This window comes from Thamnophis sirtalis, unplaced genomic scaffold (assembly GCF_051295495.1).
Source record: "Thamnophis sirtalis isolate CommonGarterSnake01/CBP01778 unplaced genomic scaffold, rThaSir2_p1.2 scaffold_1, whole genome shotgun sequence".
Classification (NCBI taxonomy): Eukaryota; Metazoa; Chordata; class Lepidosauria; order Squamata; family Natricidae; genus Thamnophis; species Thamnophis sirtalis.
This window is the reverse complement of record NW_028261381.1, coordinates 60,320,000-60,346,156: the sequence shown is the minus strand read 5'-3', so window position 1 is coordinate 60,346,156 and position 26,157 is coordinate 60,320,000. Positions and strand designations below refer to the sequence as shown.

The window sequence follows — 26,157 nt, the reverse complement described above, 5'->3', positions numbered from 1 at the left end:
TTTGCTCTCAATCTAGAGAGATTAAAGAGTTTTCCGTCTGATCTGGTCTGGAGATAAATACCCTCTATTGCAGTTCCAAAAGCATGTTTCAGCATGACAGCAAAAAAGATCCCGAATAGAGTTGGCGCGAGGACACAGCTCTGTTTCACTCCACTTCAAATGTCAAAGGAATCTGATCTTAAGCCATCAAATGAGTTTGCATACTTCCTTTTAAAACATATTTTAAAATGGTTTCTAAACTGCTTTTCAGTTGTGTGGAACTTTGGGATCAACAAGTCTAAAACACAAACTGAGTCTCCTGCGCCTAGTGAAAGAACTATAAAATACAAGTTTAAGATTTTTTATTATTATTTTAAATTAACAAATGGCAAAAGGATGACTGCAATTTTGATTTGGAAACTTATAAATGGAATAAAGGTCCCTATTGATTTGAAATAAGAGTTTGGAATTAATTGTAAGAATTCTTCTTATGGGAAAATGCTTTTGCTTTGAATTGATTTTTAAAGATAGGATGGGACACTAGGGGAAAGTAGAACAAAGTAAAGATTACAATTAATGAGAAGAATGCTTATGAAGGAGTATAGTGATCAAACTAATATTGGCTTGTTGCTAATGCCACCATATATTTGTTAAATTTGCTTTTATTATGGATTGCCTATGCATATATATATATAGCAATAGCAATAGCAGTAGACTTATATACCGCTTCATAGGCCTTTCAGGCCTCTCTAAGCGGTTTACAGAGAGTCAGCATATTGCCCCCAACAATCTGGGTCCTCATTTTACCCACCTCGGAAGGATGGAAGGCTGAGTCAACCCTGAGCCGGTGAGATTTGAACCGCTGACCTGCTGATCTAGCAGTAGCCTGCAGTGCTGCATTTAACCACTGCGCCACCTTGGCTCATATATATATATATATATATATACACACACACACACACACACATACATATATACATACATACATATATATATATATCATACTGCTTTCCTTTCTCTGTCTATCAGCTCATCACAAGAGACCATCCAGACAGAAAGCCATTATTTTTACATTTGCAACACAAAGGTAACAAAGGCAACAGTAAAAATAATGGCTTTCTGTCTGGATGAGCCGATAGACAGAGAAAGGAAAGCAGTATGCTTCCTCCCATATTTGGGCATACCAGGGGTTGTGACACAATATACATATCTATTTCCCTGGCTTAGCTGATAAAGGAGAAGAGCCTGTGGCTTAGTGGCTAACACAACTGCCTAATATGTAATACAGCACAGGTTCAAATCCCAGTAAGGGTATGGCTAGCTAATGAGAGCTAAATAGCTTGAAATAGATCTATACTAGTCTCCCTTTATTTATTTATCAGCACAAATGCAACACACACACACACACACATGTTATTGATTAAACCAATATTTGCTGTTTTCTTCTGATATGATATATTGTTAGAAATCATTTGTTATGAATTAACCTTTGTTTTTAGCTCCTGATCAGAAGTGGGTTTCTGCTGGTTCTCTCTGGATCCGGTGAAGTGGTGGTGGCAGGAGGCTCCACCCACCCACCCGAAAGCTTCTGCTCATGTGCAGAAGCATCGCGCAAGCACATGCACAACTGTATTAGTAGTAAGATAAATTGAAACCCACCTCTGCTCCTGATTATACTGTCAGAAATTAGCTGTTAGGAATTAATCCTGGCTTGGTAAGAATTGTAATTTTGATACTGGTTGCCATTAGTGCAAAACTTGTTATCTCGTTTCTGTGTCTCTCTTCTGTCCTTTGCTACTTACATCCTTGAAAACATAAATTGTTACCCAGGAATAACAGGCCCATAGATAAAGGAACAGAGTAGAGAATAATGCAGCAGGGAGTTATCTGAAAACACTCTGCTGAATAAATAACTTGGCCAGGGAGAGAAAAACCCCCCCACCTTATATAGGGCTATAGGGATGCACCATAAATAAAATACACAGAGATAGAGGCCTGAATAAGGAATGCTTTGAAGATAAAGACCTATGTTGATAATGAAACTTTGTCTCTGATTGGGTAAACTTTGTCTCTAATGGGCCACTCTCACAGAGGCGTGGCTATTCCTTATATGCTTTTGCCTGTGTTTTGGACATAGAATTCCACCCAGTTTTTGCTTTTAGCCAAAAATAAAAAGCTGCTGCTTTTTTTGCAAGCCTTGTCTTGAGTCTTGCACTCTTTGGAATCTTGGTGGCGCGGGAAACTTCTGGGACCTAACACTTAAATTTGATTTGCTTTTTCAGAATGGAGTAAAATATTTTAACATTGAACTTGTTGAAGGATATTTTGGAACAAAAATATTAATTTAAAAGTTAAAAGTTAATTTTAAAAGTTACTACCTAAATAGATAGATTGTGTGAGGTAGGATATGGGAAGATGGGGTCATCTGTTGTGTTTGAACAAACCTGATAAGTTATTAAAATTGTTTATATTTGTTGAGAAGAGGGAAGTCATTTCTTTATATATTTCTTTTGTTGCAGAAAATCAAAGGACCCAGACTTTGAGATCAAGAAAAGCTTTATTTTGACCAAAAGGCTCAGACAGTGTAAACCCACATCTGACGTCTGAGAGAGGTGCTTCAAGACTCAAAAGAGGCTTTTGCACCTTACAAATAGATAATCTAGTCTGACCCTGGACAATTTCACTCTTATGTCCAAATCTCACTTTACGTCATACTTTACTTTTCTTTTGCCTTACTATATTCTTTTTTTTCTATTTTATTTTTTCCTGCATTTTCATTTTCTATTTATTCTTTTTTTACTGTGTATGTTATTTTATCATTGATGATATAAATTTTAATTATAATTACAATAAGAAAATTGAAAGTATAAATTTTGATAAAATAGCTGTTAGAGATTTAAGATATGAAGTTTCTCTTTAGGAATTTAACAATTTAAAAACCCAATTTATATTTTCTTCTGTTACACATTCTTCTGGATGTGTTACATGTCACACAATATTTACATAGGGGCCAAGGAGGCAGTTTAAGCATATACATAAGTGCATGTGCCAAATATGCTGATGAGGAAAGGGGGTAAATACAGATTGGAATCAGAATTCTACATTCACAACTTTCCTGCCTAGCAGATAAAAAATTATATTGTTGTTATTTCTGACATCTTTTAAGAAATGGAGAAGGCATTCTAGACAGATGATCCATGATATTGGCTCCACCAGATACTAGGTGGAGCCCATACATAGCCTAGAGAAGAGTTTATAGCATAGCCTAAATATAGTTTCTAGTGGGAAGCAGTGGACAAAATCATTAAAAACAAGAGATAAGGAAACGGTCATATTTAAATATGACATCATGAGAGGGCAGCAACGGTATCACGTGGGCCACCAGAGGTAGAAATATAGAGTTGGATATCATCATATTTTAGATATCGTAAGTCGTAGTTACATATGATCTTACCCAGTGGCTTCATGTAGATATTAAAATGGAATGGAGACAGTACTGAGCCCTGTTGCATGCTACAAGATAGTGGCTGAGGGCTGAATCTCTCACTCCCTATTGACACTGATTGGGAACAGCCTTGAAAAATGGAGCAAAACAAGCACAAAACCATCTCACCCAGACACAGCCCTCATAGCCAAGAAAGGATGCCATGGCCAGTGGTACTGAAGGCCACTGCCAAAGAGTGAAAGAGAGCAAGGATGGTTGCATTACCCCAATCACACTTTCATCAGAGATCAACAAGCACGACCAATGCCATTTTGGTCCAATAACCAAGCCTGAATCCTGATTGAAAGGAATCCAGATATTCTGTTTTATTCAAGACCCTCTGAAGCTGCTAGGCAACCACATTTTTCACCATCTTCCCTAAAAAGGGAAGATAGGAAACAGGATTAAAATTGTCCAAGCAGGTGGGTTCAAGTGATGGCTATTTAAGGAGGGGATGAGCCAGGCCTCTCTAAAAGGCCCAAGAAATGTCCCCTCCCTGTAATGGTGTGCTTGAATCCACCTGCCAATCACTGTCTTATAGGCTTTCACCATCCAAATGGGACAAGGATCTAACTGACAGGTGATGGCGCTGACAGCATTGAGGACCTTGTCCATTTTCGCAGCTTCAAAAACGTCAAACCATTCCCGGATAACTGAGCAAGACTACCCCTCAGGCATTTTGCATGAACTTGCTCCACACATGGGAATGAATGTGAGTAACTTTGTCTGTCAGGGTTTGAACAAATTCTTCTGCACAGCCCTGAAGATGATCACCTGACACCCCCACCTCCCATCCCAGGAGGGGCCAGATAATCTAGAACAGTGCCACCAGGTGACACACTGAGGACAAAATAAGCAAGAACAAATAAAGCTGTTGCCCACTCTTACCACCATGACGTAGGCCTTGATAGCACCTCTGTGTTGTGTATGGATGGAGTCATCCTTACTATAGTTCAGTTACGCAACATCCCTTTCTTAGCCCATCCAGAGATTGGTTCTACATGCCAGGTTTGTTCCATAATATCCCCACTAAAACGGTGGATAAGAGACAATGTATTGTAGATACTTTTAAATTTGGCATTTAAAGGCAGCATCTGAAGCCCAGGGCCTCCCCAAAAAATCTGCTGACCAGCTATTGAAGTTGGTAAAGAGTAAGAAAAATGATGGAGATATGAGCATGCATATTGTTGTGAAATAATGTTAAAGCTCGTCTTTTCCTTTTCATCTTGAGTTTTGATAACTGGCATAGTGTTGTGATGTTCAGGCATATTATGTACACTTGTGTTAGCTTTTGGTGCAACATGATCAATACCTGAGGAAACTCCAAAAACATGATTTGGTGTAGACACAAGATAGATAAAAACAAATCTTTATTCAAAGTTCACAATGAAAGATGACATGCTTTATTTATTTTCCCATTCATATAGGACGGATTGAGAATATTACTGAGCAACACATTCCAAATCGCTCTTCAATTTCAGACAAATCACAAACAATGCAATCAGTTGAAGCCAATGATGTCATCGAGAAGGTCTCCAGTTGAAAGTGAACACTAACGGTTGCATCTGTCATAGCCACAACAAACGGCTCTAACTCCTGCATTTGGCACTGAATTCAGAACTTGACACTCATACTGAGAGCCGCACCTCTTAGCATACCTTGGTGGCTGGAATCCTACAGAAAAAAAGCCATTGTGGTTGCTTATGGAAAAAAATAAATTTAATTTTTCACTTCACCAACATTGTTCTTTGTTAACAATGGAAGCTCCAGATGGATTACCCTTCCTTCATTTTGGAAGCTGGGCCAAGCATTCAGTACATCCACATTATTTGAAATTCTTGGTTCTTTCATGTGAAAAAAACATGTTTCACATGAATAGCAAGACTGAGACTGGGACAAGGTGGTGAGATCTCAAAAGGACCTATCTGCTCCCCTGAAAATAACCCCAATATCTGAAAAAAATCAGCAGGCTGTCTGGAAATGCATTGGCAATACCACTATTAAGCATTTTGCTTGCACTATCATCAAAGTCTTGTAGAGGAGACTGAACTTGAAGAAATTAGTAACATTGCATAAACTGTTGATAAAGAATTGTCCATTGTGGTTCTTCTTGAGCAATACTTAGGGCAACATTTGCCTTTGTTCCAGGGTCCAGAATAATCTAGTCAGTTCTCTTTGTTTGGATACCTGAGACACTAATGCAAATTTTGATGGGCAGTGGAAGCTAGGTATCCTAGGGTTCTTTTGATCCTGAAAGGTGCATCCTGGGCCAAATGATCCCTGGACAATGGCTGGCTTAATAACAATAATAAAAACCTATTGCCTAGGTTCAGAGAGAAGTTGAAATAAAACCCACCCCAGAACTCCTGGGCTTCTTAAGGTGAAGGCTATGGCCCTTACACAGATAGAGCTAGTAAAGATCAGGACTCAGAAAGCAATGTACCCTGTGACCATTTCCAGAAGAAAATTCAATCATCATATTGTTGGGGTAAAAAACATTTTGTTTTTAATTTGGGAAATTGGTTAGCATACTGAGTTCATTTCAGATTCAAACCAAGGATCATTATGTTCCATGTTTGAAGCTCATTTATTTGATTCATCTATCTGTGGGACCTTCCAGAAGGTGACTACATTCCACCCAACCATTATGGAATAAGGTTATCTTTGAAAAAGGCTTAGCAACTCAAGTGGAAAATAGCATCCTTCATAGAGCTTCATCTTTTGTAAGGTTTGTGCAGTTTGTAGTGCTGGAATTTTCTCCCAACTGATTCCTTCTGCTAATGATTGACCATAGCATTTTTCAAAGCTCATTGAAGTCCCTGTCCCCACCCCCAAAATTAAAAAACTAAATATAATTAATTTTTCACACTTATACTTACCAATTCCCGCAAAGAATATGGACATACATTGGTCTTGATTACTAGAGCAGGTAGTTGTGCTAAAACATCTTCCTCCATTGGGACAATAATAACATTCCAGAGCATCCACAGCTGAAAGAGAAGAGGCAAAACAGCAACTCAATCTCTAATTTCCATCAGCTATCTTTTAGCTAATATTACACCAATGGTATTTGGGAGTAAAAATGCTGAAAATTATTTTCAGCAAAGATTTTGGTAATTTCAAAATCTCCATTTCAAATTCAATAAGATTTGAGAATTCAGACCTGGGGGAGGTGGGGGGAGAGAATGGCAAACTGAAGACAGCTCTGTTAAAAAATGAAACTGCTGATCAGGATTGAATGAAAAGCCAGACAGTTGACCGCTCTTTATAATTCCACTCCAGAAAAGGAGAGGACTTGAGATTACCCATAAGTGCTTCAGACAATTGCTCCTTTTAAGAGAACCACAAGACAGTGTCCTCTGGCATGTTTATGGCTATGGGAGAAGAGAGAATAGCCATCTTGCTCAAACTTTGTGTTCTATTTCCTTTTCAAAACATATTTAAAAATTGTTTATTAACTGCTTTTCAGCGGTTTGAAACTTTGGGATCAACAAGCCTAAAGTCTCCTACCCCTAGTGAAAAAACTGTAAAATACACATTCAATATTTTTTAAAAAAATAAAAATAAAAAGCAGGATGATTAGAATTTTGATTTGAAAACTTATAAATGGAATAAAGGTCCATATTGATTTCAAATATGAGTTTGGAATTAATTGTAAGAATTCTTCCTGTGGGACAATGTTAGGATGGGACTTTGAAACTTGGACAGTATGGGTAACAAAGTAAAGATTACAATTAATCAGAAGAAAGTTTAAGTTTGATTTCCTATTTCAGAATGGAGTAAAATATTTTAACATAGAACATGTTGAAGGATATTTTGGAACAACGGACCCAGAAATAAAGTACTATAAAAATAGTAATAAAAATAGTACTAAAAATACTATATTCTTATTTTTTTCTATTTTCTTTTTTCCTGCATTTTCAGTATTGTGCGGAGCAGCTCTCCCTCCTCCTTCCGCACCATTGACTATCTTAACCGTACTTGCGCAGTGCTCCGCACATTTTAGGAATGTAGTGTGAATAGTGTGCCTGGCTGATGTTTGTACCCACCTTTTTAACCTCATATTGTTGTATTTTTTGTGTTTAATTAACATACGTGGGGAATGCATGGATGAGTGCCTGTGTATGTATGAGAGGATTGAGAGTACAGCCTGGTGCCTCCTCCACTGAGTGCTATTGCAGAAGTGGTAGGGGGGGGCAGGCCTACCTCCCGTCCCAGAATGAGTGACAAAAATCGCCTGCCGGAAGGAGCAGAGGCTGTGGGGGGAGGGATATGGGGTCTACGGGCGCGGGGGTGGCCCAGAGCATTACGGTCACTATGGGGAGAGGCAGGTACGACGGGAACTTCAGGGCTAGCCATTACCGGGGAAGGAGGGTTCGCTACATCACAGAGATCCCTCCTTCCAGCCCTGCTAGTTCCACTCCAGGGCCAGATGGCGAGAACTGTCAGGGCCCTGGTCTCAGGCTGTTGTTGCTAAATGCCAGGTCTGTGGTTCACAAAGCTCCCCTAATTTTAGACGAGGGGGCAGACCTGGCATGTATTACTGAAACCTGGCTGGGCCCGGAGGGAGGAGTCCTCCTCACTGAAATGTGCCCAGAAGGATTTCAGGTGCTTCATCAGCCGCGACCCCAGGAAAGGGGTGGGGGAGTGGCGGTCATCGTCCGAAAGTCTTTAGTTACTTGTAGGATCCCTGCTCCGGAGCTTGTCGGGTGTGAGTCCCTGTTGATGAAGTTGGACCTTGGTGGTCAAGTGGGTTTGTTGCTAACGTACCTACCTCCCAACAGCGTTGCAACAGCCCTCCCCTCGCTCCTCGAATCAGTAGCCGAGTTGGCGGTAGAGTTCCCCAGGCTTATGGTTCTGGGGGATTTCAACCTGCCTACACTTGGTGAACGCTCTGATGGGGCGCAGGAGTTCATGGTTTCCATGACAGGCATGGACTTGACCCAAGTAATTCGGGGTTCGACTCATTCAGGGGGTCACATGCTTGACCTCGTATTCCTCTCGGAGCAGTGGAGACGTGATCTAGAGTTGAAGGGCATTAAGACCTTGCCCTTGTCATGGTCTGATCACTTCCTACTGAGGCTTGACTTTCGGAAACCAATCCCCCACTGTAGGGAGGTGGAGTCGATTAGGTGGTTCCGCCCCAGGTGCCTGATGGATCCTTTGGGATTTCAGACGGCGCTTGGAGAGATACCTGACACTCTTGTCCACAATCCGGTGGAGTCCTTAGTCGCTGCCTGGAATACAGCGGCGGCGCGGGCTCTAAACCGGATTGCGCCTTTGTGACTTCTCCGAGGCAGCGGATCCAGGAGGCCCCCTTGGTTCACTGAGGAACTCTGGGAGATGAAGTGCCAAAAGAGACGCCTAGAGCACCGCTGGAGGGCCAGTAAATCTGAGTCAGACCGAGCACTGATGAGAGCCTTTATCAGAGCCTATCTCGTGGCAATACGGGCGGCGAAATGTTTGCATTTTGCCGCCCTTATTGCATCTGCTGAATCGTGCCCAGCCACCTTGTTTAGAATAACCCACTCCCTCTTGAAAGGGAGGGATGCGGATGACCCTTTACAAGGTAGAGCTGAGGAATTTGTTCAGTATTTAACGGATAAAGTCGCTCGGATTCGGAGAGAGCTGGACTCCAATTGCACGGTACCAGCCGAGGTACCGGGGGAAGGTCTTGAGCATACTTTATGGATTGAGTTTCAACTTGTCTCTCCTGAGGAAGTGGACAAGGCCATGGGAGCGGTGAGTACCTCCACTTGTATACTGGACCCGTGCCCCTCCTGGCTGGTCTCGACCAGCAGGGAGATGACACACGGCTGGATCCGGACGATAGTTAACACCTCTCTCCAGGAGGGAATTTTCCCGCTCCTCCTAAAGGATGCGGTGGTGAGACCCCTCCTGAAGAAACCATCTCTGGACCCAGCCATTTTGAGCAACTATCGTCAAGTCTCCAAGCTGCCCTTTGTTGGGAAGGTTGTTGAGAAAGTGGTGGCCTCTCAACTCCGATGGTCCTTGGATGAAACCGACTATCTGGATCCCTTTCAGTCAGGTTTCAGGCCTGGTTACAGCACGGAAACTGCTTTGGTCGCGCTGATCGATGATCTCTGGCGAGCCAGGGATAGGGGTCACCCCTCTATCCTTGTGCTCCTTGACCTCTCAGTGGCCTTCGATACCATCGACCATGGTATCCTGTGGCGGTTGCAAGAGGTGGGAGTGGGAGGCACTGTTATTCGGTGGTTCTCCTCCTACCTCTCGGACAGGTTGCAGTCGGTGTTGGTCGGAGGGCAGAGGTCGACCCCAAGGCCTGTCAACTATGGGGTGCCGCAGGGTTAGGTCCTGTCCCCGCTCCTATTTAACATCTACATGAAGCCGCTGGGTGAGATCATATGCCGGCATGGGATCAAATACCACCAATACGCGGACGATACGCAGTTGTATCTGTCCATCCCGTGCCAACTCAGCGAAGCAGTAGAAGTGATGTGCCAGTGCCTGGAGGCTGTTAGGGTCTGGATGGGAGTAAACAAGTTGGCACTCAATCCAGACAAGACCGAGTGGCTACTGATGTTCCCTCCCAAAGATTGGCCAAGTATTCCATCTCTCAGGCTGGGGGCTGAAATTATAGGCCCCTCAGAGAGGGTTCGCAATTTGGGAGTCCTCCTGGATCCCCAGCTGACTTTAGAACACCATTTATCGGCTGTGACCAGGGGGACCTTTGCTCAGGTTCGCCTGGTGCACCAATTGCGACCCTACCTGGATCGGGAGGCCCTTCAGACAGTCACTCACGCCCTTGTGACCTCAAGACTGGATTACTGTAACACGCTCTACATGGGGCTGCCCTTGAAGAGTGTTCGAAGACTTCAGGTAGTCCAGAATGCAGCCGTGCGAGCGATCGTGGGTGCACCCAGGTACACCCACGTTACACCTATCCTCCGCGAACTGCACTGGCTACCCATTAGTCTCCGGACTCGCTTCAAGGTGCTAGTCATTACTTATAAAGCCCTACATGGCATCGGACCTGGGTACCTGAGAGACCGCCTCCTGCCAATTACCTCCCATAGACCGATCAGATCGCACAGACTAGGCATCCTCTGGATCCCATCTGCCAGCCAATGTCGGCTGGCGGCTCCCCGGGGGTAAGCCTTCTCTGTTGCAGCTCCAGCCCTCTGGAACGAGCTCCCCGTGGAGATCCGGACCCTTACTACTCTCCCGGCCTTCCGCAAAGCCACGAAGATCTGGCTGTTCAGGCAGGCTGGGGGGCTGTTGAAATAGCCAGCCCCATGGGAACTATGAATGTTGTGTATTTTAAATTGTTGTTTGTCTATTTATCTATTTACCCCCTTCCTTTGTTATTGTAAGCCGCCCAGAGTCCTTCGGGAGTGGGCGGCAGACAAGACTAATAAAACTAAACTAAACTAAACTAATTTTATATTTACAACTTTCCTGCCTAGCAGATTAAAAATTACATTGTTGTTATTTCTGACATGTTTTAAGAAATGGAGGAGGACAGATGGTCCATGACAGATACTAGATTTTAGAATTTAGAATTTTATTAATATTTATAGGCCGCCCTTTTCCCTGAGGGGACTCAGGGCAGCTTACAAAGTATAGGGGGGGGGGGACACAAAAACGATGAACATAAACATTACATGAGTATAAAATAGTACACACCATTCATTCATCATTCGGGTGGGGATAGATTACGATCTTCATCCCCAGGCCTGACGGGATAGCCAGGTCTTAAGGGCTGTGCGGAAGGTCTGGACGGTGGTGAGGGTACGAATCTCCACGGGGAGATCGTTCCAAAGGGTCGGAGCTGCTACTGAAAAGGCTCTCCTCCGTGTAGTTGCCAGTCGACACTGACTGGCGGATGGAATTCGGAGGAGGCCTAATCTATGCGATCTGATAGGTCGCAGGGAGGTAATTGGCAGGAGGCGGTCTCTCAAGTACCCAGATCCACTACCATGGAGGGCTTTAAAGGTGGTAAGTAGCACCTTGAAGCGCACCCGGAGATCAACAGGTAGCCAGTGCAGCTCGCGGAGGATAGGTGTTATGTGGGCGAACCAAGGTGCGCCCACAATCACTCGCGCGGCCGCATTCTGGACTAGCTGAAGTCGCCGGATGCTCTTCAAGGGCAGCCCCATGTAGAGCACATTGCAGTATTCCAGCCTAGAGGTCACAAGGGCCCGAGTGACTGTTGTGAGGGCCTCCCGGTTCAGGTAGGGTCGCAACTGGCGCACCAGGCGAACCTGGGCAAATGCCCCCCTGGTCACAGCCATCAAATGATGGTCGAAGGTCAGCTGTGGGTCCAGGAGGACTCCCAAGTTGCGAACCCTGTCTGAGGGGTATAGAGTTCAGTATAGAGATCAGACAATACATAGCCTAAAGAATAATTTATAGCGAGAAGCAGTAGACAAAAACATTAAAAGCAAGAGATGAGGAAACTGCCATATTTAAATAATATGCTTTGAGTCTTTTGGCATTCCTTGATCATGAAAATTTAAAAAGTCAAGTCCATATTGCTTTAGGCAGGGCAGGGAAAAGATCTTTGACTTAGCTCCATTGTACACACACAACACTTTAACAATAGGTTCTCACAACTGCAGTGAAGCAACTGAATCAAATGAGGAAAAGGAGGAGAGAGTATGCTAGCTTATTAGGAGTGGGCAGAATTAGCCACTGTTGACCATTGTACCCCAAGTACCACCAAATCTCTCTCTGATCTCAAACATGCTTCTGCTAGCTTCTGCATGTAGGACCTCCAATCTAGGACATCTCAGTTTTAAGAGGAAGGGACTGGGTCTGTGAAAGAGGAATGGTCAGTGTTGAGTGATCATAACTGATAACTTACCTTGTGACCAAAGCATTACAGCAAGTACACACAAGATTATTTTTCTCATTGTTTTTCTGGAAACGGATTGCCTGCAATCAAGAGTTGGAAATCTGGGTCATTAGCTGTTCAGAGTATCTTTTCTTTTGATTTTCACACAAGATTCTGTGACCAGTGAGCCTGGAAGACCCACCTAAGTACATAATACTATTTAATAATCTGAGATATTCAATATATTAAGATCAATTAAAATGTATATTGTAGTATAGAATATGAGCCTCAGTGGCACAGTTGTTAGGGTGCAGTATTGCAGTCTATTTTTGCTGATTGTCAGCTGCCTGCAATTTGGCAGTTCAAATCTCACCAGGCTCAAGGTTGACTCATCTTTCCATCCTTCCAAGGTGGGTAAAATGAGGACCCAAATTGTTGGGGGCAATAGGTTGACTCTGTAAACCGTTTAGAGAGGGCTGTAAAAGCACTGTGAAGCGGTATATAAGTCTGCTGCTATTACTATTGTTAGTAAAACCATTATCTTAACTCTGCTTTAGACTCTTCGTGACATTATGTTTTAAGAATTCTCTATATTTATAATGGGAAATGCTCCCAATAAGAAAGTTCTGATTTTTAAATAGAAAAGATAGAAAAAGTGTAAGCCTCTAGCCTAGCCAGTGTTAATAGATGCTGGAACGTGTGGTCCACTATCATCTGGAAACACTACAACTGCTCTCCCTAATTCTTTCTATAGTATTTTTCTCTAATATATTCTGACTAAGGAATATGAAATAATTCAAAATAATATTAATCATTATAATTATAACACAGCAATATCATTAAAACCTTGTTTTCTTTGACATAGTAATCTTAAGCCTTTAATTTAGAATATAAGATATATAAATAAGAAAGTTTTCTTGTATATTTATTGTATAAATACCACATAATGAATAAAAAATGTGTGTGAGAAAAGCTGAATCTTACCTTTGATACAGTTGAGGTAAAACGAGCTATGATTTCCTACCTGGGTGGTACAACTGCAAGTATTTATAGAGTGAGGTGCTTTCTCGTCTCCTCCCTTTTTTTCTCTGATTTTGGGAAATTCTTGGGAAATTCTTACTCTAAAATCCCTTATTCTGCAACAATTGTGATGTAGGAGTTTTTACCAGAAAGGGAAATCCATTTCTTACTCAATGGGTAAATAACTTTATAAGGATCATAATGCAATGTTCTGGACTTGCAAAGCACAGAGCATGCTGTTGTCAAGGTGTTTTGTTTATTTATGGAGTAAGCTGATAAGATGACAAGCTGACATGATGTCAAAATTACTGTTGATGCTTTGTCTGTTCCAGACTGCATAAAATGACAATATTTCCTCCACCCACCCCTCTAAAGTACCTTAAATATTTGTTCTCCTGTAAATATATACTGTGGGAAGAATGTATAAATTTGTATAATTTGTAGAAATATATAGGGAATCATATGCTAACTAATCCAGGATCCACAGAGTTACTGATCAACAGCCTCTGAAAGCCTTTAAACACAAACATAAGAATTAAACACTTATTTCAAGTACAAATATACATAAGCAAACACACAACACTCAGTTAACACAATGTAAACATAATTATAATGCTCACAGTTCAAATGAACAGACTCAACCCAAATCACTTGATCTAATCAACCCCTTCACCTCCTCAATGCATACACACAAGCCCATGCCCTTCAAGTGTCATCCTAAAAGCAGCACGAACACACTTCCACACCCAGGACAAGCTTCCCTATAAAATAATCCTTCTCTACCCCATGTTCTAGGTATCTACCCCCATAGGCAGACCTCTTTGCTTTTGGGAATAAAATAATTCTCTTTGCCTCACAACTGTCTGGTTTTCCTTTTTTAATTATTCTTGCACAACTCTGGCTTAGTTTGCAACCTCAAATTCTTCTTCTGACAATACTACAGTGTTTCCCTAAAAATAAGACAGTGTCTTATTTTCTTTTAAGATCTTATATTTTTTAGGTGTAGGTAGGAGGTGGCGAGCGTGGTCACCTCATGGCTGCTGCTGTGTTGCAATATTTTCAGGGAGGCCTTATTTTTTGGGGAGGGCTTATTTTAGCGCATGTGCTCAAAAGCCCGATTGGGCTTATTATCCAGGGAGGTCTTATTTTCAGGAAAATTGGGGATAGGGCCACTTCCTCTTTGAATTGAATTGGTATAAACATACAAATCTGTGTTTTAACTGGGGCTTACTCAATTAGCCAAAGCTGGTGGGCCTGTACAAGACATTTTGTCATGGTTTCATGGTTCCCCATCTTGGTTAAACAAAGACCAGCAGTGAGGTGCTACAAGACTTTATTCAACAAGCAACAGCAAGAACAACTTCAGAACACGGACAGTGCTCAGGCCGCCTGACAGCTATTTATATATGACAGCTGTCAGGCGGCTGGCCAATAGGTGGCCAGTGATTTTCCCGCCAGCCGGCAGGTGCACCTGGGCCAATCAGGAGCCTGCAGCTCTGGCCCCGCCTGCTGGCTGCATCGGAAGGACACAACACGAACAAACTCTGCTTCTCAAGATTTTTGATATGATTATGATTGCTCTTCCAGGATTATTATTGTTAAACTAAATATACATAGTAAACTAAAGGAATAAATGACCTGATCTTAGTAAGAACCTGCTTTCATAGGGATGTGATACAAGTAAGTTATGGTCCCTTTCTGTGCATTTTTCAAAGCTGGAACACTTAATACATACATATTCATCTGTTATATCTGTACTTAGTTTCAAATCTTCCTGTCACACAATTCTTACATACAATCAGAATTTTACCGCCACTTCCTTGTGCTTTCCCAAGCCATTTCATTTTAATAACTTAAAAAACACCTGAATCCAGTTTCTGAGATACAAAAGCCCCTCACTATCTAAAATATGTACACAATCCCCCAGAGCTTACAAAAACTAAATGTAATGGTTTTCTCTCTCTTGCACAAATTTTTCTACAACATGACGTATCAGTATTACTTAATCTATAGTATATCCCCCTGGTCTAAATCATGCCAGTTCTTCCACTAATATGTTAGTTCCCTGCACTCAATCAAATCAGATCATATTTGGTTTGGCATATAATGTATTAATTATATTTAATACAATGATTGGGGAGCAAATGAGCTAAATAATTACCTCATTCTCGATAAAAGGAACAATAACAGCTAGACCTCAATCACCTAGCATTCGAACTATGGAGTCTATATATATATACAGGTAGTCAATGGCATGCACTCAGGGGAGGCAGGGGAGGCAGGGCCTCACCACTGTCATCATGAAAAGAAAAGAAAATGTAAAAGGCTGAGGTAGTTGCTGCCAGAGTCACAGTGGATGACTCTGCTTAGTGCTTAATTGTTTTAAAAAGCCTCTAAAAAAAGTGCCCTCTGCAAGAGGAGGCGAGAGAACCATGTGCCTCATTTAGTCTATCTTTATGATCACTTGAGCAGAGTTAAGCAAGGGTTAAAAGGCGAAAAATTCCTTATGTAGATGAGGCACATGGTTCTCTCGCCTCCTCCTGTAGAGGGCACCTTTTTTAGAGGCTTTTTTTAAACAGTTAAGCAGAGTCATCCATTAGAGACTCTGGCAGCAGCTAACCCAGCCTTACTTCAGCAGCTCTTGCTTTTTTCTTTTTACATTTTTTACATTTTCATCATGGCAGATAAGAGAAGAGTTGAAATCCTCTGTGAAACAGCTGGAAAAGGTATGTGCGTTGGAGGGAGGGGGGAGGAATTCAAAATTATTGTAATTTGTAAATAATTGTAATTTGTATTATTATAAGTAATGTGTGTGTGTGTGTGTGTGTGTGTGTGTGTGTGTGTGTGTGTGTGTGTTTTACCCACCTCTACTGGTGCATGGGCTGGCACTTTATTTTTAATTTTTTAAAGCCCTGCTGCCGCGCCCACCATAGAGCAGGACACGTTCTGCTCTATGGCCGGTGCAGCGCTGGGACTTTAAAGCCCTGCCACCGCGTCTGCCATAGAGCGGGATGTGTCCTGCTCTATGGCCGGCGTGGTGCCAGGATTTCAAAGCCCTGCCGACACGCCCGCCATAGAGTGGGATGCATCCCGCTCTATGGCCAGTGCGGCGCCGGGACTTTAAAGCCATGCCGCTGCGCCCGCCATAGAGCGCTCTATGGTGGGCGCAGTGCCAGGACTTTAAAGCCACGCTTAGAACTAGATCACCTTCGGGGAGAAGGTAAACGATTGCAGGCTGCAGCCTTAAGCCCTGTCACCTGGTATAAATGGCTTCAAGCAGCCTCTGATAGAGAAGCTGCCTTCACGGGAAGCGGTGGCTGGATTGGGGGTGTTCCTTCCAGCTGACCGGCCTGAGGCGGGGCCCTTTGTGGGAGCGGTAGCCTTTGCAGCGGCTACGAGGCAAGGATCACACAGGAGACAGTTGATTTTGGGTGCGGAGCCTGGGAGAGCTGGAGCCATGGTGCAGGTCTACAACTTGCACCCCTTCGGGTCGCAGCAAGTCGTCCTTCTGAAGTAGGAACCAGCGCTCTTCTGCTGCGGGAGGATGTACTCCTGGTGGCCTGCAGCTCCGTCACCTGCAAGGTGGAAGTGTTTGCCCTGTGGGGCGGGCAAAAGCCGAAAGAAAGCGCCCCGCCACTTCTGTCTGACATAGAGGCGTCCGTGCCCCGCAGCTGGGTCGGACATAGCTGTGGGGTGTGAGACGCCTCTATTTCGGACATAGCTGCGGGGCGGGCAAAAACAGCTTTCTTTCTTTTTGCCTCACCAGCCATAAACTTCACCGCACATCACTGCAGATAGTCCTTAACCTACGACCACAATTGATCACAAAACTTCTGCTGCTAAGTGAGTCATTTGTTAAATGTCAGTTTTGCCCTATTTTACGACCTTTCGTGCCATAGTTGTTAAGTGAATCACTGCAATTGTTAATTGCATAGTAGTTAAGTGAAATCTGGCTGTCCATTGACTTTGCTTGTCAGAATGTCACAAAAGGGGTTCAAAACAAAATAAGATTTCTTCCAACAAACGGGTCTCCAAATTACTTAGAAAGTTAATAACTGGCTGTCCCAAATAGCTGCGAACTGGCTAAATCCCACCACTGTTCAGGATTTTCAAGTCTGTGCTGTGGCTTTAGTATCACCAATTGCAAACGTTTGGGGAAATGTTATGTGGTCGGTTTTAACCAGTCTTTTCTAGAGTTCTCCTCCATTCCCCTCTAATATTACTTCTTCTTTGATAACAGGAATTATATTATGACTGATCCTAAAGCAGTCTCCAAATTTCTATATGTGAGTTTCTAATCTTTTGTAATAAAAAAGACATTTGGCATCTTGTTTTATTTATATGACTCTATTTTAACTAAATATAATGTAAAATACTTTTTATAATGTACTCAATTTTGTGTACTCTTATGCTTTATGCTTTCTAAAGATAATTAGATCCACAATATCTTGGAAAGTAACTCAAACCTCTCAAGAAAAGAAAGAAGAATGAAGGAATGGGAAAAAAATCATAAAAGAGCAAGTGTTTCAAATTCTACAAAATCATCAAAGCTATCAAAAATCAACAGATATGCTGGCCCAGGGAAACCTTCAGTGTTACCGTAAGTGGTTTCACAGAATATCAACAGCTCCTGAAAGCACATCCTCTGTGTAAACATTTATCTTGTTCTGACAGAAGAAGGGGGAAGGATTTGGAAGTCTCCCTCTCTCTCTCTCTCCCTCCCTCCCCCCCTCTCTCTTTCTTTCTTTCATGGTGGGCGTGGCCTAGTCCGCCTCCTGCACCACCGAGGGGGGGGGCAGCATTTTTGTCTTCCCCAGGCTCTGGAGGCTTTCCTTGAGCCTCTGGGACAGTGGTGGGTTCCTACCGGTTTGGACTGGTTTGGCCGAACTGGAAGTAGTTTGGTGGCCTGGGTCACTGGAACCAGCAGTGACCTAGACTTGCCACACCCCTGAACCAGTTTTCCAGGCGGCGCCATCGGTGACACCATCCTGTTTTTTGCTTCTGTGCAGAACAATTTTAATTGTATTGCACATATGCATGCATGAGGACATCAAGTGCGCAAAGTGTGCACGCATGCACACCGTGCACACGAGCGAACTGGCAGTAGTGCCTGCTGGAACTCACCCCTGCTCTGGAAAGGCAAAAACTGCTTCCCCCAGCCTCTGGAGGCTCGCAAAACGAATTGGTACCAACGCCAGTAGGAACCCACCCTTGGACAGAAGGAATATCTTCCAGAGGATGGGTGCCACAGCAGAAAAGGCCCTTCTTTGACACTCCTTGGCTGATGGTAACTGCCAGATTGGATGGGTCAAGTAGAAACAATCAGGAAAAGGCAGTCACATAAGTAAGGTTTCTATACTGATTTTAACATAAATCTAGGCTTTCTTATTTTAAATTTTTTTATAGAAACACAGTAAGGTTCTGGCAATATCTAAAACGAATCACTCTGCCGAAACCTGTTCTGGAATTTTCTACCTCTCATAAAAATGGAAAAGCTCACATGTCATTTATGCCAAGTCAAACTGTATGAGATGTGGGGGATCTGTAATCAAAAAGAATTTTTGGAAGAAGAGAGGCAAAGAGGAGTTTTGAAAGTATTCTAAATTAGCTCAATAGCTCCCTCTGGCAATGCCTTTTTCCAGTTGCAATCATAAGAAAACTATTAGTTCAACTTTTTCTACAATATAAGGCAAAATAAAAAGAAGTTCTTGGGAACTACATTAATTGGTATGTTAAAATATGATAGAGGCTGGCAGCATCCAGCACCTAGTTGGGTAGAATAGGAATTAGGCAACATGATCAGCTAGCAGTACCTGAACACACTTGTAAGTAGATCACAAGCTTCCTAACAGACAGGAAGCAGCAGGTGAAGCTAGGCAAAATCACATCAGATACCTGTACAATTAGCACAGAAGCCCTCCAGGGCTGTGTGCTCTTGCCACTTCTCTTCTCTCTGTATACCAATGACTGCATCTCAGATGATCCATCTGTTAAATTACTGAAGTTTGCAGATGATACAACAGTGATTGATCTCATTCAAGACAACGATGAAACCACATACAGACGGGAGGTTGAACAACTAGCCTCGTGGTGCGACCAGAACAATCTGGAACTGAACACACTCAACACCATAGAAATGGTAGTAGACTTTAGGAGGAACCCTCCCATACTACATCTTACAATACTAGACCTACTACAATAGAGACCTTCAAATTTCTAGGATCTATCATAGCTCAAGACCTAAAATGGACACCTAACATCAAAAACGTAATCAAAAAAGCACAACAAAGAATGTTCTTTCTGCGCCAACTCAGAAAGCTCAAACTGCCCAAGGAGCTGCTGATACAGTTCTACAGAGGAATTATTGAGTCTGTCATCTGCACTTCTAGAACTGTGTGGTTTGGTTCTGCAACCCAAGAAGACAGACACAGATTTCAGAGAATAATCAGAACTGCAGAAAAAACAATTACTACCAACCTGCCTTCCATTGAGAACCTGTACACTGCAAGAGGCAAAAGAGGCCCATGAAAATAGTTATTGACCCCTCACATCCTGGACATAAATTGTTTCAACTCCTGCCTTCAAAACGATGCTATGGAGCACTGCACACCAAGACAACTAGACACAAGAACAGTTTTTCTCTGAACACCATCACTCTGCTAAACAAATAATTCCCTCAACAATGTCAAACTATTCACCAAGACTACATTACTATTACTATTAATCTTCTCATCGTTCCTATCATCCATCTCCTTCCACTTATGACTGCAGGACTGTATCTTTGTTGCTTGTATCCTTACAATTTATATTGATATTGATTGTTTCCTGATTGCTTATTTGTACCCTATGACTATCATTAAGTGTTGTACCTTATGATTCTTGACGAATGTATCTTTTTTTATGTACACTGAGAGCATATGCACCAAAGACAAATTCCTTGTGTATTCAATCACACTTGGCCAATAAAGAATACTATTCTAGTCTATCTATTCTATTCTATGATTACAGATTTCCTGCCCTATTTGACTTTTTAAAGACTATTTTTCCCTTAAAAGAATGAAATTGAAATAGGAAGATAGCTTTCTTCAAATTAAAACATCAGACTTTAACACTGTATTTATTTACATAACTTTTTTAATGCTTTGAGTCAGCATTGACTCTTGGCAACTACATGGACTAGTCTCTGGAGTTTGCTTGGTAGCATTTTCCAAAGTGGTTCATCACTGTTTCCTTCCTAGGGTTGAGAGAGAATAACTCTCAAGTGCATTTCATTCCAATACCATTCATCCAATTCTCTGTCCAAGAAGTACAAAACTTTCATTAATATCAGCTGATTAAAAATGATTGATCAACAATGAGAAAGAGGGTCTGGAGCTCACTTACCCATCTGTATATCCATTTTTTTCTATACTCCCACAAAAGTTATTTCTCTGAGACTGGAAGAAAGGACAGACATCAGAGGAGCTACTCTCCCTCCCACCTTACTGTTTTTCATGGAAGGAGAGAAATGAAGCAGAGCAGTTCTTTCACTACCAGCATCAAAATAGCATCAGATAGCATCAAAAACCAACGTAGGACACCTACTTTCTTTTGTTTTCTATAGTAAGAAATCAGGATATTTTGGTGCTGGAAAATACTGGTACCAAAAGATTCACTTCTCATCCTGATCTTCTTTCTTTGCCTGCCACTCATGAGTTGGGAAGAGAAGTAGGAGAGATGGCTTTCTGAATTGTGGGAGAGTATAGTTTCTTCTCCTGCCAAAATGCAAAGGGGCCTTGAACATCCATAGGAACCAGAGAGAATGTGTCTGCACCCACCTTAGGTAGTCAATGCATCAGGGGTGGGTTCCTGCCAGTTCTAACCTCTTCTATAGAAGAGGTTCCACAAATCTACAGTGCCGTTTAGAACTGGTTCCAGCTCCCTCCCCCGCCTGTCTACACATCATCAAGATGAAGCGAGAGGAGGAATTCTGGGAGTTGAAGTCCACAAGTCTTAAAGCTGTCAAGTTTGAACACCCCTGGGGGCTTTTTTCTAAAGGGTTAGGGGTGCAAGGATCTGGTAACTTGACAGCTTTAAGACTTGCGTGCTTCAATGCCAGAGTTCCTGAGCCAACATGACTATCAACTTAAGAGTTCACTATGAAAAGATTACAGAGAAGCAATATCCAGCAATTAATAACTTTATTTTGGATTTGCTATTGTATCCAATGAGAAAGAAAGAAAAAGAAAGAGGGAAAGGGAAGGAAAGAAAGGAAGAAGAGAAAGGGAGAGGAAAAATAGAGAAAAACAGAAATGAGAGGGGAAGAGGAGAGAGACCCCATTCTCACAGAAAACATTGAGCCATGAAACCTTGGTAGGCATTTCTGGAGGGGGGGATGTCATGTGACTGGGTGGGAGTGATCTTGAGTTGGCCACACCCACCCAGGTTTTGTGGCTCCCCGTGTTACATAGTAGCAACGAAAATAATTTTATGGTTGGGGGTCACCACAACATGAACTGTATTAAGGGGGAGCGGCATTAGGAAGGTTGAGAACCACTGCTGTAGGCCATCTAGTCCAACCCCCTGCTCAAGCAGGGGATCCTATACCATTTCTGACCACCAAAACACTCCTCCTTTTCCTGATGCTCTCTGGGTGGGTTACAACTCAACATCACCCCCAGCCAGTATACCCAGGGACACTTCCGTTTACAAAGGACCTTCCGGTTTCTTGCCCAGCGTCTCCATTCCGTAACAAACTTTCCGCCTGCACTTTCCTGACCACGCCTCTTGGGGGCGCCTCCTGTGTGCGCCTGGTCCGTCGAGGGTTACTTTAGGCAAGCGAGGGCGTGGTCCGGAGCCCGCCTCTGCTTTTTCCTTTGCCCGCCCCGCCCTGCCTCCTTCTCCGAGGACTGTCGCGAACTTCGACGCGAGCAAGGGGGGCGAAAGTTCTTTGGTGGGGCGAAACCGCGAGCCGGTTGCGGAGGTAAGTCTGGAAAAAGTGGTTTAAAGGCTTTGGGGTCGCCGGTGGGCTTTTCTCGGAGTCGTTTGGTCCGCTGGGACTGAGTCTTAAGGGCTTCGCATTTATTTAATTTATTTTTCTTTCGCCCTGGCTTCAGCCGAGCTCCGCAGAAACTTCTCAGGGCGTTTCGCTTTAATATGGATAACAAACCTAAAGGGGCGCCGTTCCCTTTGGAAGGGGTTTTTGTGCCCGTTGGTGTTTGCTTTCGTTCGGAAATCCACCGCGGCGACGGGCAAAAGCAGAACGGGCGTTCAGCGGGTGCCACAAAGCCTGGAGCTTTGACGTGGCTGATGGGAATCTAGACTGTTTCAACAGATGGGGCGTAGGAGCGTCTTGCTCTTGTAAAACGTAGTATTAGGAAGTTTATGACCGTCATTGAGCCCAAAATTTCTGTTGTTAAGGGAGACATGTGTTAAAGGAGTTTTGCCCCATTTTACGACCTTTCTTGCCACAGTCGTTCAGTGAATCACTGTAGTTGATGAGTTAGGAATCCAGTTAAGTGAACCTGGCTTCCCCATTGATTTTGGTTGTCAAGAGGTCGCAGAAAGGAATCACATGTCACACACACACACACACACACACACACACACACACACACACAAACACACACACAGAGGTATACTGTGACCATCATAAATTTTAGTCCGTTGCTAAGTATCCAAATATCGATCAGATGATCATGGGGATGCTACAAAGTTTGTAAGTTTAAAAAATGGTCACCAGTCACTTTTTTTCTGGGGGCCTTGTAATTTTGAATAGTCCCTAAATGAGTGGTTGTAAGTCAAGGACTACCTGTACTTCTGTTGCCCCAGGTCCATACGAGGAAGCAGTGTGTGAGCGATTACTTCTGCTGGCAAGCTTTCTGCACATGCTCAGAGGCTCTCTGGTGTTTCTGTTTAGCTGACGTAATTATGTGACTTGTGACACAGACTTTGTCCAGAATAAGCCTAGCTCAGCGGTTGTCATTTTGTCAACCTTTTCTTCACCACATACATTTTGTGCACCACCAAGGTTTAAGATTAAAATCATAACATTTATTTAATCTTTCCTGGACCCCCTGTGACGACATTGCCCCCCCCCCCGGGGTCCGTAGACCACAGTTTGAGAACCACTGGCCTAGGTGATTTCCTCAGGGGTCTCCTGTATAAGAAGCTGTAGTTGTTAATAGGAATGGGAGGTTCTCCATTTTGCTTGCTGCTATGGAAATGTTTCATGGTTTGTTTGAGATATTGGACAGTGGCTTTATTTTGATTTGCTCTCTGGCTTTCTTTATGATGGGTGTGGTAGCTCTATCAAGGCCAGCCTCCGTGTGCTCCCTATCGCCTTTAGTAGGCATTTATCACCAGGCTCCATCCAGGGTATGGCTGGAAGGGAGAGGCATCAATTCTAACTGCAATGCTGTCCCTAGGGAAATTCACGTGCTTCCTATTGTGATATGGCTTGGGCCCAGGGAAACATTTATACTTACGGCTCGATTATCTAATTGCCTGATTTTAATCCTGGCTTTGTAAATGTGGTATAAATTCCAAAGACAACTAACAGAGTTGGACGACATGCGTATACCTATTTGACCACATTTAACTTACATGTTTTACAGTAGTTTTGTGAGCATATTATTTATATGTGGCGGTTCTAATGTTGATAGCTGCCCAAATAATTCATTGAAGGGTGAGTATCAGTTCTTCAAGTCAGGGCCATGGGCCCCTTTCACACCTGTGTTCTCCAGCCTGGAACTTCCATCCTGAGTCAGTGGTGGCTGGTAGGCATGAAGGAAGGCTTAATAGTTTATAATAACATCCTTGGGTTTTCCCGTTGGGGCAAGGCTCCTTTATGCAGCAAGAAGTGTTGATTGGAAAACGGAAGGAGAAGGAATCTGCATTTCCTCTATGGAAAGTCCCAGGAGCAATAGCAGCAATAGCACTTGGACTTATATACCACTTCACAGTGCTCTATAGTCCTCTCTAAGCGGTTTACAGAGTCAGCCTATTGACCCCAACAAGCTGGGTCCTTATTTTACCCACCTCGGAAGGATGGAAGGCTGATTCAACCTTGAGCTGGTAAGAATCGAACTGTTGAACTGCTGGCAGCTAGCAGTCAGCAGAAGTAGCCTGCAGTATTACATTCTAACCACTGCACCACCATGGCACTTGGAGGCTTCCAAGCTAGACTGAGCTAATGCAGAGTATCTCAGAAACTAATAATTAGGGATAGAAGACGCCACCCCAAACTTGGTGACCATTAAGAATGATGTAATGGGTGGAACAGGACCTTCTCTGAATTTCATTGGCCAGCATTGCCTAATCCTTAATTTTGCCACATACTAGCAAGAGCAGTGAAGTTTCTGACTTATCCAACCTGATCCTAAACTTGGTAACTTTAGGTTTCTTTTTCAGTCTGTTACACAACAGCGTACCTGGAGTTATGAAACCAGCGAAAAGTGTCTAGGGAAATATGGAACTACAACTAGAAGACAATTTGTTTAATGACATCTAAGTTATGATGGCAGTGAAATAAATGACTTGCGATGGGTCCACTTAAAACTGTTGCTGTGTGCCTGCAATCACATGATCAGAATTTGAGCACTTGGCAACTGGCATGTATTTATGCCAGTTGCAGCATCCCAGGGTCACGTGATTCATCATTTGCAATTTTCTCGGGGGAATTCACACAGTGATGTGCTTTAAGTCATCACAAGGATTGTCCGGCTGCCATTGTGGAAGTATTGGCTGACTGTGTCATTACTCAGGGGACACCCAAGTGTACGATTCCTATACATTTGGGGAGGCTTCTTCCCTGTCCCCATATGAGCACATATCGGGGATTGGGGGGGAACCCTGAGACTTTCTGTTTGCAACTCCATCTTGTATTAACTATATAAATAGTCTACCTTTGGATTTGTAAATAAAGTAAATCGTTTCATATTTGCTCATTGGGAGTGTCACTGTGATGTGCTTTTTAACAATTGTTAACATGTGCTAAATAAATAAAAACAGGGGACTTCAGACAAGCAAAGTCAATGGGGGAAGTATTTCTATTTGTTTATTAACCATGAACTTAAAGACCAGGGCAAAAAAAGTCATAAAAATTAAGTGCAATGCAAGGACTGCATTGCTTAGCGATAAACATTCCAGACCCATTTGTGGGTTGTAAATCGAGGACTACCTGTAATGTTTTGAGACTGAAGCTGCTTCATTGTGGATTTTAAGAAACTAGTACAGTGGGTGGGTGCTGGCAATGCTGAGAACATGGATGCTCTGGTCAGCTCTCCTACATAAAGCATTTGGCTTGTTCATACCAGTTTGACCTCTAGACATTGGCAGGTGTAATTGTATGTTACGTACAACTTGTAGTAAATTTAGGAAGTGAGCTACAATAGTGACTTGAAACCAGACTGGGGTTTCCAGACAATTAGCTTCCTTTGTCCCTTTAGAATGCATTATGACAACATCATTGGAAGAAGTCAAAATATAGTGCAAAACATGAATAATATATGATATGATTTTAATGCAAAGCCCTGCTGGCCACCTTCTCAGTTTGAAGCCTGGGTCAGATTGGACCAGACTTTTTCAAGATGATAAATTTCTATTAACCAGAATTCCTTCATGGAAATAGTTCTTCCTTATATGTGTTCTCTTCTCTCTTCCTACCTCCTGAATAAGAAGAAAAGGAGGCAAAATAAGAAAGGCGGAAATACGTCCAGATTTTTCATTCTGATTTACTCCACCTTGCCTATTAATCAGAATACTTGTTTCCCTCTGTGGGCTTTGTAATTAAACTCAACTAGGGAGCAGGGTTGAAGGACTGAACACTTTCCAGTTTCTAAGATCTTCAGAAGCGAGCATAGAAAACAACTCTTCC

General features: G+C 42.8%; 2 protein-coding genes across 5 annotated transcripts in view; one reads left to right on the top strand and one right to left on the bottom strand.

The window, feature by feature from the left end:
- Positions 1–4,816: 4,816 nt before the first annotated feature.
- The window catches only part of LOC106549204 (CD59B glycoprotein-like), a 29,724-nt gene continuing 8,383 nt past the window's right edge, over positions 4,817–26,157 (bottom strand). Inside the window, exons 1-4 of one of the 2 annotated variants that reach the window (XM_014066790.2) lie at positions 13,266–13,351; positions 12,312–12,382; positions 6,343–6,453; positions 4,817–5,137 (exon numbers count right to left, since the gene is read on the bottom strand). In XM_014066790.2, the coding sequence (XP_013922265.1) occupies positions 5,016–5,137; positions 6,343–6,453; positions 12,312–12,360 (282 nt within the window). In that variant the 5' untranslated portion in view covers positions 12,361–12,382; positions 13,266–13,351 and the 3' untranslated portion in view covers positions 4,817–5,015. Of the gene's footprint in view, positions 5,138–6,342; positions 6,454–12,311; positions 12,383–13,265; positions 13,352–26,157 lie in introns of those variants that run through there. The other variant, XM_087712715.1, reaches the window with a different exon arrangement.
- LOC106549203 (protein lifeguard 3) overlaps positions 22,108–26,157 on the top strand; it is a 50,458-nt gene continuing 46,408 nt past the window's right edge. For 2 of the 3 annotated variants that reach the window (XM_014066789.2, XM_014066788.2), the window contains exon 1: positions 22,146–22,263. The gene's annotated coding sequence lies outside the window, so the exon portion shown is untranslated. Of the gene's footprint in view, positions 22,264–26,157 lie in introns of all 3 variants that reach the window. The other variant, XM_014066787.2, reaches the window with a different exon arrangement.